Genomic DNA, 14,873 nt, shown 5'->3' with positions numbered 1-14,873 from the left:
AGCATTGATCCCTCAATTAATCAATTGATTAATCGCCTCGGCTCGATTAACCGTATGCCGTGACGTGGTTCTGTTTGGAAGGACGTGGGGTTTAATCCCACAGGAAGCTGCCAGAACCTTGTGGGGTAGCGCAATCAAATGAATTGTTGTACCGTACTCCCTATGGCTCCCACGTTCCTGCTGTCTCCTCCTTGGCCCTGTTGATCACTCGAGTGGCCACGTCCTCGGTAGGCCCTCGTACCCCCCCTCCCCCCCCAAGCGTCATTGTTGGACAGGGATTCACAGCTACTACATGTGCACGCTACGGAGTTAAAATGCAAACAGATGTCCGTGACGTAACCCAGAACGATGGTGAGGTCAATGCCTTTATTGCGTGTGGCAAGAAAACTAGCGCGCCTGGAGAATGGCCCAACATATAGCGGGAATAACACATAACGTCCGCTATATATATAAAGGAGAAAGGGCAAGTAGATAATCTGCCTTCTTTCTGTACTGTCTGCAACTCGAACCCCATGCTGGAAAGGTCACGTAGGTGATCGCCCCCTGCTAAACTGGAAGTTTCAACCGCAGCGCTTCACGTGCAGCAAGAAGCCACGTTAAGTTAACAACCACGGCAACACAAAACGAACATTGATAACCACTTCCCGGTGTTTGATCGATAGCAATATGAAGGGGCGTCCGTAAAGCTACCACACTTCTGGGAGGCTCAACCGGGACACGTGGATGAAGCTAGGCAACCCCTCCCTAAGACCCGCCCACTTTTATAAAGTCACGCCCGCTCTGCCACTAGCACCGCATGCGCAGCGAGCGCATTTGGTCATTTGGACGTTGGCTTCGCCCACTACTCCGATCGCCCCTCCCACTGTTCAAACAGCCATGCCCACAACTCGGATATCCCGCCCACTACGGGGGTTGCCCCGCCCACTACGTGGCTAGCTCCGCCCTTTGCCTGGATCACGAGTTAAGAATGAGTCTTAAACCTGGGACTAAAATGCAGATATTCGCCAAAAAGCTTTTGGGGCACAGGAACGGACTTTCTGAAACCACTTGGACTGTCGCGGCCAGAGCAGGAATAGGAATGTTTGGGGTGTTGATTCGGATGGGAAGAGATGCTTTGTCCAATGAATGAAACGTGTGGTTAGGTGGGTGGGTGGATGGTTGATGTTGGTGGGGGATTTTCTCAGTAATATATATCGTACTGTAGTTCAGTGTCTCTATATAACAATAACGGTATTAATATACACGCGCGGACACACATCACCCACAAGTTATGTCCGTCTCCATATACACACACACATACATATATTGTGTTCATATGTACTGTGGACAGACCTTCAATATATATATACACATGGTAACAGAACCTTGGAGACCAGAACCAAGAGAACATGTCATATATTGAAATAGCATTTTTTCCCCCTTAAATGTATGTTAATCGAGCGCAATTCCTGAGAATTGCAATGCAAAGGGGCCAAACGTTAAGAGCGCAAATTATTATGTCGAGGCTAAGAAAACAAAAACACTATCCTGGATTAAGAAAGGTGATGTTAGTGATATTGTGCGCACATTTTTGTCCGCGTGTGTCCCTACATAGTGAGGGGGAGCGGTAGTGTAGCGGTTAGCGCGCTGCGCTACCCGAGTTCGATTCCCACTCACAGCCACCAACACCTGTGACCGTTATCTGAACCGATCCTGGGCCTCCCCTCGGTCGACTCAGCCTCAAATGAATATCCGAGGCGGTGTGGCATCATCGCCACGCGGGAGACAAAGTTGACCGGGCGCATGGCGCTGGCTCACCACCCCCTCACGTGACTTTCCGGCCTTCATCGGTCGTGCCGTGGACTTTAAAAAATATCCGAATGATGTTGGTGACTAAGAACAAACCTTGCAGCTCAGGCGCATGGCAACTGCAGGAAAACGAATTTGAACTGGCAAAAGGAAGGAAGCGATGGCGTGGTGGTGTGGTGGTGGCTAACGTAATAGGTGCTCGCTAATAATGGTGATGCTTCATACGTTCGAGTGAGTCGTAGGTGATGCAAGTTGCAGATCACAATCGCTGAGGAATCTCAGGCCAAGCTGGAAGACATGCAGCAGCAGCAGCAGTAGCATCAGCAGCAGCAGCGGCAGCAGTAACAGCAGCGGCAGCAGCGGCAGCAGCAGCAACAGCAGCAGCAGCGGCAGCAGTGGCAGCAGCGGCAGCAGCGGCAGTAACAGCCGGGTGGGGAGCTGGGACTACGAACAATTATACACTGGTCAACAACAAAAAAAGTTTTTTTTCTGGCCTGGACTTTTGCAGCTGTTTTAGACTAATTTCAGGGTGCTGATTCCAAATCTGTTTTCAGATTTGCTCTATCACATCTCATTTTTATGCTATCGGCATTACCCCATTTTCATTGATTTTACCCGAAATTAACTCTGTCACTTATGATTGCAAGTTGTTGCGAGTCAGTGACTGCTTTAGTGTTATTATAGTGTGTTTATAATATAATTTTATGTAGATATCCACATTTATTTAATATTTTTCTTCTGCAGTTTTGATTGAAAATGCAATATTTGATACCTCAAAAACCTGATGTGATAGACAAAAACTGATGCCAGATTTGGAATCAGCACCCCAAAATTACATTATAACCGTTGGAATACCTTATGCCAGAAAAAGTGTGTTGACCAGTGAATTATCAAAGCTCTGGAGTTCTCTCTATAGTAAGTTGTTTTTTTTTTGTCCATCCATGCTCGAGCTCATTACAGACAACGGCGAATCGTCGCCAACTGCATCTCCGTTGTTGTTGTTGTTGCGACTCGATAAGACATTGACAATCGATTGACAGTTTGTTTCTCATGGTTCTGGTCAAAGGAATCGAGGCCCGGTTTCACCACAAGATTGCACCGACCGTGAGGACTACGGCGGCGATTGAAATCGCGAAAAGCTCGGAGAGGTACAATGATAAGATTGGAAAAAAAACAAGACCTCTCGATGAGAAAATAAACCAACGCACGAACAAATCAATATCCTTGCGTCTCTCTTTTCTTGTATCTACACAACTTGCTATACGAGCTATTTATTAAGCTAGTTTAAGCAATTTTTTTTGTATTGTATAGGCATAGAGCCGCTACGTAGTTTTATTTTTTCCAGAGGCAACCTGGCCACAAATGATACGTCAATGAAGTGGCTCGTCACCACGTGGACATTTATTACTGCTAATCCTACATAATACACGAGCATAATATGACTTTGAGACTCCCCCATCACCTACACATTCCACAAGTAGTGAATAATCCCATATCTGCATTTACCATAAATATGATACATTCCTGTTGATATGCAAATTCCTTTGTCAAGGCTCCCTCCTCCTTTAACCCAGCTTAAATATACGCTGCCAAGCTTGGTGGTGTTCATTCGGACGCTGTCTTTCCGACAGCCCTGTTCTTCACCTGAGGACGGCTGCTTGCGTTGTGGCCGAAACGTCGTGAGAATTGTATTTTATATTGTTTAATATTTATTATTTTATTATTTCCCTTCTACGTGACTTTACCGAAAGAACCACGAAGATGAGCCCAATACTCTCAACGCGTGACGTTGATTCTAAATGTGGAGGGGAAGGAGGGAGGGAGGGAGAAAAGCATCACTGTCAAGCGGTGGAGCAGTGGATTGAGCATGGCTGTTGATGTTATCGGTGGAACGTGAATCTCAGGAGCTCGCTGGTGATGTCTCAACCAGTGGCGTCACAAGTGCTATGCACGTAAGTGCTATGAAGAAGAGGCCCTTGCCCGAAACGTCGCCTATTGTGTGTATGTATATATATATCTGTTTTTGTAAGGCAAAGTTATTGACCAATGTAATGAGTTAGTATTGTTAATTGTGATTGTGTGGCACTGCCAACGCAGCAGCGGAGCAATTTGAACTGGAACGCAATTATTGAAGGCGGATCGGGATCAAAAGTCCCCAATTATTTATTTTTAGTTTTCATTACTTTGCCCATATTTTTTTTTATGGAATTGGTATCGTGCCGCTATTAAACTCCAGATTGCTTCTTTTAATTGTAGATCGTAGTTTTAGACATCCTTGTAACTCAGCCTGCCTAAACGTGTGTAGTTACAAGATAAGATCGGGTGTTTTGAAAAAACGTATTTTAAAGAATAATTCTTTGCTCTAATAGAGGCACCCGATTAGAGACAATCGTACTTAAGAAATTATGACAGAATTAACTTTCTATGAGCTGAATATAGTTTTATAACCGCACTCACACAGACACACATACACACAGACACACATACACACAGACACACAGACACACAGACACACATACACACAGACACACAGACACACATACACACAGATACACAGACACACATACACACAGACACACATATACACAGACACACAGACACACATACGCAGACATACATACACACATACACACAAACACACAGACACACATATACACAGACACACAGACACACATATACACAGACACACATACACACAGACACACAAACACACAGACACACATACATACACACATACACACAAACACACAGACACACAGACACATACACACAGACACACTCCGGTACGCACCAGTATTATCCATATCGACATTATTAATAATATCATGAACTTCACCAACTTCAACACTGCTGAACATTAGAGTTCGTATCGATTGATTAATCGATTCTTTACGCTCGCGACGCATGCACCAATTCGCGCGGGAAATAATCGATGAGTGGTTGATTAATATGCACGCAATTGTATTATCTGGATTAGTCGCTATTCGAATCTACTCCACAAGAGAGGGTGGTGCAGGGGGGGGTGCAGGGAAGTGAGAAGCGAAATCTGCGGAAGCAGGAGCGAAACCCCCGGGGAAGGGACCACTCGGAGCGAGACGCGAATACTCTCGAGCCGCTCCCGCGGATGTCTAATATCCCAAACTGCTCAGCAATACACGGTGCTTAACACAAAATGTCACCACACTTATTCCGGGACTATCGTTTTAAATGGAAGAATAACGGATAATATACTACACAGTAAGTAACATGATAACAAATGCGATGTTAATAGCTTCAAAAAGTCTCCCCACTTATTCGCCATCGTTGTCAACGCGTGCCTGGAATCATCTACTCCGGGTGGTCTCCAGAGCTCGGAGGCACAAACATTTCTCGTAGGTGTCGTTGCAAATTCTCAGAAGTGTTAAAACAATATTTTGAAGCACCCTGTAGTTGAGCGCTAACCAGCCCGGGCATCTGAACGGGGAGATGATGACGACGATGACGATGATGCTGATGATGTTCATGCGCATCGTAGGGTGAACGAATTCTGTCCACCACCACCACCACCACTCCCGCCATGGTCTGTTGTTCCCACAGCGCTCAAGATCACATCGCAGTCGCGGTTGGCCAAAGCTACGAGTTGGGGGGGCCCCCCTTGACAACCAACATGAGATTTGTTTTCAACAACAGTGTCAAAGGACAATACACTTATTTAAACACGCGGTTTACATGTATATATTGTTTTGATAGAAATGCTGTCAATCACGTTCCACGTTATATTTGAATTTCATGAAATTCGAGCAGTAACGTTTGGCGACTGCGAGAAAAATAAAATATATATTTTTTTTGGGGGGGGGGGGTGCCTCTACCGATTGCCGCAACCCCACTGATAATGTATTCACTACACCACTGATAGATCGACAGACAGATGCGATACACAGATAAGGGTTGAGATTCTCCGTGGGCGAAAAATGAAGACGCAATCGAATCCGCGACCGGTTTCACAACAGCCTCGGAGCTTCTAACACGCGGCGAGAATTGATCGCAAGGCGCTGCAACACCAACACAATCTCCAAACCCTCACCCCGACCACCACGTGCACACAACAGGTCGAAGACATCAAAGGTGGGAGCGATGAAACAAATAAAAACACGCGCAAATCAAAGTACAAATCGTCGTATGTACATTTTGTTGTTGTTGTTGTTGCCTTTTGCATACTCATCGTCACTGACAATGAATGGACGACCGTTCAGGGAAGCATCAGAAGCTAAAGCCGTTTGTTGACGGGTCCACTGCGACTGTTCATGTTTGTTCTTGATGTTGTTCCACTTCGCCTTTACGAACCGCGCAGTGAACAACGCCAACGTTTGCCCAACGTTCAGCTGAACGTGGGGCCAACGTTGCAATGATTTTTCAACGTCTCCAGAAGCATCGTTTTCAACGCCAGTTGAGTCCGTTACGCGCTGCACTTGCCCGATGATTGGTAAACGCGTCTCGCGCTGCGTCACGTGGTACACACGCGCGCAATAGGCAAAGATCCCCCGTTCAGCCTCATGGGAGTGTTTGGGACAAGTGCTGTTAGCGAGCACCTATGAAGGTCAAACACGGCACACGAGGGGGTGGGTGGCCAGCACCACGCCCGGCCGCCTTTGTCTCCCTAGTGGCGATGTTTACACACTGCAACAGGTATTAATTTGAGGCTGAGTTGACCTAGGGGAGGCCCAGGATCGGTTCAGATAATCGTCACCGGTGTCGATGGCCAAGAGCGGAAATCGAGCTCGGGTCACGGGGTTCGTAGCGCAGCGTAGCGCTAACCGCTGCGCCACCGCTCCCCACGGTCCTCGGCTGCATTTGACGCGGCCCTCTGTTCGCCGCCGCCGTGTGAAGGCGCGTTTACCAATCATCAGGCTCGTGCGGCGGGCGTGCAACGAATCGTTTCGTGTTTGATATTCAGAATGAGGAATGTGTTGTCTCGAGGAAGGTGAAACCACACCGGCACATTCGTCAACGCACAGTGTGTGGCTTTGAAAGGAAAATAAATAGTCGACGTTTCGGGCAATGACACTTCGTCGTAGCACTTAAAGAGGACCATTGCCCGTAACGTCGCCACTATACATGTTATTTTAATAAGCCACAGAGTCATTATTGACAAATACGTTGGAATATTGTTGTTTGTGCACCACTGACAACTCAGCAGCCCGCATCAACACCACCACCACCACCACCGAAGGTCACGTTGTGATTCGTAACATTACCGCAGTCATCCCACGTTGGGCTCGCTTCAACACCCTTCACCCCATTGGCGTAGACGTCTCAACCTCGTGCCGTTATCATCCCCCGCCCCCCTTCGCTGTGGCATCTACGGAGGTACCACACCGCAGTCCCCCCACGCTGCCACTCCCTCTGTACGATTTCTCAATCGTGCCCCCCCCCCCCCAAATATATGAACACTCGTTCAGTCTTCCTTCCCATTGAGCCCATGAGTCCACTGACACGATATTTGACTCGCTGGGTACCACCCGATGTGGCATCGCTCTTTAGCCGCTGTCAAAGTCGTCACGTGGCCCAAGATCAGCGAAATGTCAGACTCATAATCTTTACATATCCTGGAGGAATTACATGACAATCGCTTGCAATGAGCGTGGGTGGTCAGGTTATTCACTCTCAATGGGGCGCGGTAGTGGTGGCGAGGAGATGGCATCTCCCTCACCCCCCCGCCCGGTACGCATGAGACCCGTGGGTTCGATTCCCTACCCTGGCGGTGCCTGTTTGTATATATTGGTGTCCGCGCGGTCTCTCGCTCTCTCTCTCTCTTCCCGTGGTGGTCGCGTGGATTTGTCTCCGGGTCCCTCGGGTGTCGCCCTCCTTCTCCACGCTTACAATCAGCACGCGTTGTTTAGATTAAAAATGTCTGCGACTCAAGATTCCACGCGTGACGGTGATGATGGTGATGATGGTAGCAGCCACTACGATGACGAGACCTCATCACGTGAGGGCCTAATCGCCTCTGAACAAGAGCCAGTAGCGCAGTGCGCTTGAATCCTGAACGAAGCTGTAATTCATATAATTTTTATCAGTTTTTTGGGGGGAAGGTCAGGGTGGACGTGTGGACAGGGGATTTGGGGCTGTGAGCGAGTTTATTTATTGTCGGACAGATCAGTGGGTCACGTGATCTCTGACTCAACATTAAACACGCGCACAGACACGTACGTCTAGCACGGCCGTGTCCAGTGAAGTAACTTCACCATTGCAACCTTTAAAATATGACGAGCATGATGATGGCGATGATGACGATGCATCGTGCCGCTTGTTGAGAGACAAGGAACTTCCGTGGTTGGCCAATTCGAATGAATTTAGAGTTCGCCTTTGTGAGATGGGGGATAGGGGAACTGCAGACGGTGGGGGATGCCATCCGCTCAGAGCGTGGATATGGCTCTCTCTATCTCTCTCTCTCTCTTTAACATGGACGGGTTCACGATCCCCCAACTTGCTGTACTGCCATGTCCTTGGCCAGCGGCAGTTCTGTACGATTCCCAGGCGCGGCTCACATCAGTGGCGAGTGGGATTCTGGGAAGCGGTCGTGGGCCCTTGTCCCTCGCCGCTTCAGCATCTCGCACCGACCGGCGTGGTGAAGTATGGTCAAACAACCCCCCCAACGACGGGCGCACAGAGACGTGGGGAGACGGGGGGTGGAACGACTTCCACTTCGCGGTGGACTGATAAATGAATGTTATTATTATTGTTATAAAGAACAAAAAAACACGTGATTATACTTCCTTATTACACGAATGAAAACTTTATAGGTTACGTGGGGGGGGGGGGGTTGAAAGAGGTGACTGCGTTTTAGTGGCCACGTGTTGTAGTTGAAATTAAAACGCAGCTGTAAAAAAAACAACCCGAAAGGCTTTAAGGTTACTTAAAAAAGTACTTCGGTAACAACAACAATAAGCGGGCATTACACGCCTTCTCCACGCATCTGATCTGTCCATCCACACGGACGCTAAAAACAATCGATTATACGCATCCGATCAGCCGCAAGGTTGGGGGACTACCTGGGAGTGCACCACTTCCGTAGCGTGTTGGTTGCAAAATAATCGGTTTTCGACATTCAGTGTATTATCAGCGGTAGTCAGCGTCGCACGAATCAACGCCGCTGGATCTCCCCGATGTTTATAATGGGAAAGAACTACCCCCCCCCCTCTCTCTCTCTTCGATATCGGGGTCCCAGTTCGACTCGCAACCCCCTCGCTCTCTGCGGGGTTATTCGGATTGTGGGATTTCACGTCAATTCGGCTCGCCTATTTCTACCCAAGATTCGCTATATGCGTGTTGAATTCGCTCACAGTGCGGCTATGCGGTCGAACGTGGGTCAACATTGTGCGTGCAGCGTGTGCACTACCCGGCAGGCAGCGGACTCACAAAGACAAATATACCCCTATAGCCTTGACAGACTCTTGGGACAAGTGCTGTTGCGCGAGACTGCACCTATGTAGGCCGGTACGTTGTATAACCATGCCCGACCGACTTTACACACGGCTTCAGGTACTAATTTGAAGCTGAGTAAACCTAGTTGAGGCCCATGACCCGGTTCAGATAATAATCACTGGTGGTGGCCGTGAACGGAAATCAAACTCGGGCCTCCGGGTTCATAGCGCAGCGCGCTAACCGCTACACTAACGCTCCCCGCTGTCCCACACACACACACAGATACCCACAGAGAAATACGTCCACACAGATACAAACCGAGATACGACACTGTGTGTGTGTGTACTGTGTGTGTACTCGGCAGGCAGCTGTCACATCGTGCGGTTTCGCTTTGTGCGTGGGGAACCTGTCGTATAATACAAAACACGTAAGAATGATGAGCATCGCCGTTTCGAACATACGTACCAACATTATTTAAGTAACTTTAAAGTCTTTCCACCCCCTCTACCCCTCCCCCCCACCCTACCCCTTAATCACGATTGGCAAAGTCTCAACGTCACAATGGGCAGCCCGGAAACACGTGGCCTGAACAATCGCCAGTTGTGACGTGGAGAGATATGACGTATGTAGCTGTGACCTCTACAACTGTGACGTGTACAGCTGCACGTGTTGATCGGCCCTTGTGTTGATTTCATGACCGTTCAGACTCTCATTGCTGCTAAATAATAATCTTCACATTATTAGTACTACTGCTACTACTGTAATTATGCATTGTCAGTATTACTACTACTACAATATTACTTATGCAATTATTATTGTGTGGATTATTGTTGAAGAATGCGAAAAAACCCAATCGTGAAACTGCGACATGACAACTTCTATCCGTCTCTTGTTCTTATTTTTTTTTGCTAAAGCGTAGCCTTAAAGATTATTTCAACTCAAGAAAACAAGTATTAAATCAACCGCAATGCAACCGGATAATTGGTAGGTCTCCTGTAATTGAAAACAAAAATCTACCCACGACAAAGTATTTTAAGCTACAGGGACCAGAACTGCATATTGCTCCAAGTACTCTACACATCACATCACCTGCAGCGGTTTACATCACGGCTGTTGATGCTGATGGGCGAGCGGTGGTGGTGATGGCATCAGCATGATGTACGTTACCGCCGAGTATCTGATGAATATCCAGAACATTCGTCAAACGAAAATAATCACTTTGTGATAAACACAACGAACCCAGTGGGGGGAAATTTGACAGAGATTGCGTTTCGATGTCTTGATGTCGGCCAATGCATCTCAAGCGATGACTGCGGGACAAAAAGGGGGCTTCCTTTTTCAACCCCATGTTGGCAAACAGGGCAAAAAAAAAACATTTTCCTTGCCACACATTCCCGGCACACCACGGCCAGTATACAAGCACGTGTCACCATGGGCTGGTTAGCACTGGTTAGTAGGAGCAGTGGTAGGTCCACACGCGCTTACAAGAGGGACAAACCGTCACACTCTTCCGTGATAAAATTAAGCCCTGAATAATAGATATGAGGTCTTACGATCAACGATGTATAATCATTCATATGAATAGGCTACATTATGATGGGTTTTTTTGTTGTTGTTACCATTGCATTATTGTTATTCTTTATTGTTGTTATTATTCTTATTGGTTGTGAATATTGTCCTCGTAGTCGTCGTCGTTGTTGTTGTTGTTGTAGTTGACAATGCGTTGTTGAAGTTTGCTGTTTGATGTTTGTTGTTGATGGCGATGACGTCATCCGCGTTGATTGGTGGAGCCGTTTCATTTTAGTTGCAGGAGACCGTCTGGGTGAAGAGGAGCAGAAGGAACGTCGCGTGGAGGAGAAGCCACGGGCTCGCCACGGCCTTCGCACTGACACCGTTGTTGTCATCACGCACTGATCCCGGGCCTAGGGAGACACACAAGCGACGAACTGACTCACTAGTGAACTTACTTTTTTTTTAAATCACGTTTTTGTAAAGAGGTGAGGTACCAGCCACGGGCTGCCCCCCACTTCCGCAAGCCGTAGTGACCAGCATGGTGAAGTATGGTCAAACACTCCCCCCCCCGCTCTCCCCCCCCCCCACCCCCACTTGACTGGCAGTGTGAGAAGGCCTCCATCCAGCGATGGAATGACAAAGGGCAGTAGTTAATTACAATTTTTTTTTTTATATTATTTTATTATTTCCCTTCTACGTGACTTTACTGAAAGAACCAAGAATACAATTATTATGATTGTTTCATTATCTCTCTTGCTTCTTGAAAAAGTAAAAAAACTTAAATATATTTTTTGTTTATTCACCAGGTGAGGTCCACTGAACTATACAGCTCTTGTTCAGAAGCGACCTGGCCACAAATGATAGCTAAACGAAGTTGGTTTATGTGTGGGTTTCTAACAGGCAAATTCTCTAAACGCATGTTTCTGAATGTGGAGGAAAAAAACCGGAGGACCCGTAGAAAAATTCACGCGATCACGGGGAGAGAGAGAAAGACGCCAACTTCAAATGTACAGACATCGTCAGGGTCAGAATCGAACCCACGACCTCATGTACACCAGGCGAGGTAGTTAATATCTCGTCACCGTTTAGCCTTCAACAGACGTTTCAAGCAAGTGCTGTTAGCCTGTATCAGCATCTATGAAGTCTGGAACGGTACACGAGGGGGTGATGTGGCCAGCACACCACGCCCGACCGCCTTTGTATCCCCAGCGGCGATATTTACACACGCCGCACCAGGTACTCATTTTGAGGCTGAGTCGACCACGGGGAAGCCCACGACCGGTTCAGATAATTGTCCCACTCTAGACTGAGTCTGAATCCCACTAGATACTCGTGTAACATTCAAATTACTCCGTATTCAAATCTACTCCCTGCCGTATTGTAATCGTAGCAGCCTCATCAATTACCTACAGAGACTCATACATTAATTATCCATATAGGAACATTCATGTATTGGTTGTACAAGCCCAGTAATTGCTCATACGGTAATTTAGCTCAATTCCCCGAACTGCAAACACACCAGCGGCAGTGTCAAAACACATTCACTCACATCTTCTGTTTCCTCCCGTCTAGGGCAGTGTCCTTCACTAATTCTCAGAAGAGATGGGGGGGGGGGGGTCGACGACGACTACCTTCAACGATAAGACATCATCGGTAGCGTGAGAGCCGCCACACATCCCCCCCCCCATTCCAATACCACCCTCCCCCTCCGTTGAAACGGAGCTCGCTAACTCAGTGCCCCCCACCCCCTCTACACCAAAGTTATTTACTTATTTTCCAGGGCTGGGGGAGAGGGGGGGGCACTTTGGTCGATAAGACATCATTAGAAGTGGTGTGAAGGCCGCCACACATTTTGAAATCATCGTTGGGTTTGACAGCAGTACGGTGACGATGACGATGATGGTGGTGATGGTGATGATGGTGATGATGGTGGTGATGGTGATGATGGTGGTGATGATGGTGATGATGATGGTGGTGATGATGATGGTGATGATGATGATGGTGGTGATGATGGTGATGATGATGGTGGTGATGATGATGGTCATGATGGTGGTCATGATGGTGATGATGATGGTGGTGATGATGATAGTCATGATGGTGATGATGGTGATAATGATGATGATGGTGATGATGGTGGTGATGATGATTAGGATGATGATGGTGATGATGGTGATGATGGTGACGATGATGGTGATGATGATGGTGACGATGATGATGCTGTTGATGATGGTGGTGATGATGATGATGGTGATGATGATGGTGATGATGATGGTGATGATGGTGGTGATGATGATGGTGATGATGATGATGGTGATGATGGTGGTGATGATGATTAGGATGATGATGGTGATGATGATGACGGGGTGTGTTGTCACCATTTGTGTTTGGTGTCGGGGTGGCCGCATGTCAGGGTGCCACACTGAAGGCCACCAGGGGGGGGGGGTGGCAGTGGCCCGCGTGGCCTTGCGATGGAGAACGTCGCTCTGAGATGTCCAACATTGCTGCACAAGCAACCGTCATCAGCTGGGACAACCACAGCAAGTACTTCAGCAGTTTGTTTTATTGCCGTGGTTGTCCCATCTGATGACGATTGCTTGTGTTGCGATCGAAACGTCGTGATCTATTTTATTTTTCTACCGACGTGACTTTACCGAAGGAACCAAAGAGTATAGTCACGAAAGCTTCAATTCAAGACATCGCTGCTCACTTTAGACTGAGCCAGGATTCCACTCGTGATGTTTAAATTTGTCATGGGCTCGTGTATAATGAGAACGATCGTTATCGTCATCGTCATCATCGTCGTCGTCAGCTCTGATGTATCCACTGCTGGAAAAAAAGGTCGTGCCACTGATGATGTATGTGGGGTTTTCCGAACTCCAGTCCTCACGGCCCCCTCACCACCACTACCACCAATTCACCCCCCCCCCAATCAAATACCAATTAACTCGTCCCACGCTTCGCGCGCCTGATGATTGTTAAACGCGTCCCACCGAAGCAATTAACGCTGTATGCGTAAATGGAGAGCCAATTCGCGTTTAGATTCGAGATCGGTGTGCCCGTGCGTGTGTACAACGTTGTTCCACGCGTGCGTGTTGTGCACGTGGAAAATGTGGCTGTGTGTGTACACGTGGAACACGTGTGCGCGTGTGCACGTGGGGACGCGCGTGCGCGTTGTGCACGTGGCACACGTGTCTGTTGTTCAAAGCGTCACGTGGGACGCGTTCAACAATCATCGGGCGCGGGCAGTGTGCAACGGGTCGGGGGAGAGCAAATTGTTCACAGGGGAACGACGGAGCGTGGTGGTGGTGGTTGGTGGTGGGGGGGGGTGGCGGCGAGGATTTGAGTTTGGAAAAGCCTGGTCACGGTCTGTGGAGTCGGTCCATTGTCTGCTTATTCATTTCTGAGCACGAGAGGGCGCGAGAGGCGTGTCTACGGGGTGGCCTAAAAGTTAGGACACAGGGTTGTTTTCAGGGTGGCCCAAAAACCAGGACACATAAAGGGTTATTTTAACAGGTAGGCTTTCGTGTGCAATATCATCCATAACATAGTTTTTTGAGTTTGATCGCGTAAATGTGTCGTTAAACCAGCCACCACCTGATACAGCCAATTACTAAAGTTTTTCACGGAAACAGAACATGCCAATTCGTTACTAGTACAGCACAACGGTGCGTTGGAGAGCAAATCAACTACATTTACAATCCGAGTACGACGTTTCGCTAGTAATTACAACAGCCAGATTCGTGGAGACATCTTCTTATTTCGTTCCTTAAATAGATGGGTTTTTATTACTATACATAGTGGCCCAAAAGTTACGATACATATAGGGTTTTTATTTAGGGTGGCCCAAATTGGGGTTATTTAATTTACTCCCATACTGGCATTAAACATTTTTATTTTGTATTCGTTGAGCTTCATATGTTATCTATTGGCATTAATATCTATTTACTTTTTGCTTGTCAGATGACATTTAAGACTGGAGAGAAAATGCACTGAACACGAACGTATTTCAATAAGATTTGTGTACGTTCAAAAAGCAATCTGCAATCTTTAAAGCGTCCTGAATTCATTGCAAAACGAGATACCATGCATCATGCATGATGTTCAAGGAAGTCTATGTACGGGATAATTTACTTTTTGCCGGAATGAAAATTATGAAGAAGAAAAAGAAG

The 14,873-nt window shown here is 47.5% G+C and overlaps 1 protein-coding gene across 1 annotated transcript in view; it reads right to left on the bottom strand.

Moving 5' to 3' along the window:
- Window positions 1-352: 352 nt before the first annotated feature.
- LOC133341946 (opioid-binding protein/cell adhesion molecule homolog) overlaps window positions 353-14,873 on the bottom strand; it is a 30,535-nt gene continuing 16,014 nt past the window's right edge. Inside the window, exon 6 of the mRNA XM_061550789.1 lies at window positions 353-11,114. Coding sequence (XP_061406773.1) covers window positions 10,993-11,114 — 122 coding nt within the window. The 3' untranslated portion in view covers window positions 353-10,992. The remainder of the gene's footprint in view (window positions 11,115-14,873) is intronic.

Source organism: Lethenteron reissneri, chromosome 13, assembly GCF_015708825.2.
Source record: "Lethenteron reissneri isolate LAM-NWPU_2019-01 chromosome 13, ASM1570882v1, whole genome shotgun sequence".
In the NCBI taxonomy this organism is placed as follows: domain Eukaryota; kingdom Metazoa; phylum Chordata; class Hyperoartia; order Petromyzontiformes; family Petromyzontidae; genus Lethenteron; species Lethenteron reissneri.
Note: the sequence above shows the minus strand (reverse complement) of the source record. Positions and strands in the feature narration are given on the sequence as shown.